At 39.2% G+C, this 2,505-nt stretch overlaps 1 protein-coding gene across 1 annotated transcript in view; it reads left to right on the forward strand.

Moving 5' to 3' along the window:
• Positions 1 to 1,842: 1,842 nt before the first annotated feature.
• Positions 1,843 to 2,505, forward strand: part of LOC107757406 (CD9 antigen-like) — a gene marked incomplete at its 3' end in the record, with an annotated part of 10,714 nt that continues 10,051 nt past the window's right edge. Inside the window, exons 1-2 of the mRNA XM_016574873.1 lie at positions 1,843 to 1,974; positions 2,084 to 2,181. Of these exons, the coding sequence (XP_016430359.1) occupies positions 1,869 to 1,974; positions 2,084 to 2,181 (204 nt within the window). The remainder of the gene's footprint in view (positions 1,975 to 2,083; positions 2,182 to 2,505) is intronic.

The following is a 2,505-nucleotide window of genomic DNA, read 5'->3' on the forward strand; positions in this document are numbered from 1 at the left end:
GTAAATAGGGCGCTCGTGCACGCTCATTCACAATTAGCATAATCCCCACCTAAGAATTACAGCTATGCAAATTGCGTGTCCACAAACGCAGTGGAATATTCTGGTCTACTTTCTCAGGTTTGGCTCCAGTATATTGAATAAATGCAAAAAAGACTAATAGGCCATTTGCCTAACAATAAATATTCAATAACGTGTGTCCACCAAAGAGGTTTTAGCCAGCTGAAAAAATGTCAGGTGCTCTTCTTAAAACGACCAGCTGGTGGCGCTTGAAAACTTTTTGGTGGCACAGCATTTTCCAGCTGAGATGCTTTGGTTGCTTTGATTTGGAACATCCATGGCGGCAACGTATTACAAGTATCTTAGTAATTTTGACTTCTCCATTGTTGTAGGCAGTCGTTGTACAAGTAGGATGGTTTGTTGCTATTTGTCCCACTCGTCCTCTATTTACAGTGGACAGTGACGAGCGCTGGGTTTTACAGTTATCAGCTACAAAAAAAGAGGGCAAGGGCAAATGAACTTTGAATTTTCATGCACTGCCATAATAATTACGTGTCATCAGTTTGCCAAAAAAAGAGCACAGAACGTTTTATGCACCATTTACGCGTGGTAGGGAGCAGGTGTACATTTCTTTCATACCAGCTAACATTTTGAAAATACGAACATTTTCATGAATTCGAAAGTTTGTCAGAACGACCTTACGAACGATTTACACAAAAATTTGTTCTGCTCATGTTTCATGAATGAGGCCCATTGTGTGTAATTATGTGAGTATCATTAAAAAAAGGACGTAAGTTATAAAATTTTTACATTTCTCATTTAAAAATCTAGTGTTTATTCATATCTAAATATTTATTCAAATGAAGAACTTAAAAATAAGTAAGCAGGTATGACCTGCAATATTCTAGATATATTTAGTAAAGAGCCATACAGAAAAATTTTTAAAAAAAATTTAAGAAAGAAAGAATAATAAAATATTGGTATTTTCCTCATCTGAAAGAAAGGAGGAAAAAAAAAAAACAAATAATAATAATAATTAGGGATGCTGTATCGGTATCGGGCCCGATACTGGTCTCCTGTACTCGTACTCGTTAAAATGCCCCGATACCAAACGCCGATACCACACAGCATGTGTTAAGCGCCATATTCAAACAAAGAAACACTGACAACAGAACAACAGACAGCAGAAAGGAGTTACGTATGTCTACTACGAAGTATATGTATGCAATGAATATAACGTTAAACATAACTCATTAATAAATGGTTCACAGGTGTTCACTTTACATTAATGTTCACTTTCACAAGTTATTAACGTTTATAACTCATTAAGCCAGCAGCTATCACTCTGCAGCTCTCGCCTGGTCACCCACTGAGGCTAAGCAGGGTTTTGCCTGGTCAGTACCTGGATGGGACATCTCCTGGGAAAACTAGGTTTCTGCTGGAAGAGGTGTTAGTGAGGCCAGCAGGGGGTGCTCACCCTGTGGTCTTTGTGGGTCCTAGCGCCCCAGTATAATGATGGGGACACTATTCTGTCAAAAAGCACTTTCATTTGGATGAGACGTTAAACGGCTGTGACCTCAGCATCCTGGCCAAATTTTCCCATTGGCCTCTGACAATCATGGCCTCCTAATCACCCCATATCTACTGATTGGTTCCATCACTCTGTATGCTCTCCACCAATAATGTAAAGTGTTACCACTACGATCCCTATACTTCACATTGCACATTCTGCAATGTTACTATTGTGGATGCGCTCATTGTGATATCGATGCTAAAATTATATATTGTGCAGTCCTAATTGTGATGTAGTGATGATAATGATTGTGATCCAGTGATGATGATTGTGATGCAACGATGTGTGTTTCTTTCAGATGGTGGGTTTTGGGCTAGTCTGTCTGGGAACATGGTTTCGGGTCATCACTACATTCATAGGATTGTACCAAATGAATGAACAGAAAACAACACCGTTCACTATTGGTTTGTCCTTCTGTTGTTTCTCATTTTATATCTGTTGAATTAAATTATATTTACACTCACTTTTTCAGTCTGTAAGCTTATCCTTGACTTTATGTGTTCTATCTGTCAGGTGTGACGGCGTTGGTCACCACCGGTTTTCTGATAATGATGGTCGCTGTTCTCGGCAATCATGGCGCATGTAGCCGCAATAAATCTGTTCTTAATGTGGTGAGGAAAATACTCATTACAGATGCATCATACTTATTCATACAGCAAATATAACACAAGATGATCTCTAAAGAATTGCATGTGTTGACATTGAAACAAAGCTGTAAAGTCTGTGTTATACTTTACGCATCCAAACTGCGCACGCAGACACGGACAGCACGGATGCGGACTACTTGTATTTATAGTACTGAAAGTGTATGCTGGTGGTCCGCTCGGTGGACGTGTTCCACACATGCGCAGTAGATCAGTTTGAACAGTAAACAAACATGTAAACAGTAAACAAGCAATTGCCAAAACTCTGGGCAATTTCCCTCCATGACTTAT

Source organism: Sinocyclocheilus rhinocerous, unplaced genomic scaffold (assembly GCF_001515625.1).
Source record: "Sinocyclocheilus rhinocerous isolate Xijiao unplaced genomic scaffold, SAMN03320098_v1.1 scaffold2368, whole genome shotgun sequence".
In the NCBI taxonomy this organism is placed as follows: Eukaryota; Metazoa; Chordata; class Actinopteri; order Cypriniformes; family Cyprinidae; genus Sinocyclocheilus; species Sinocyclocheilus rhinocerous.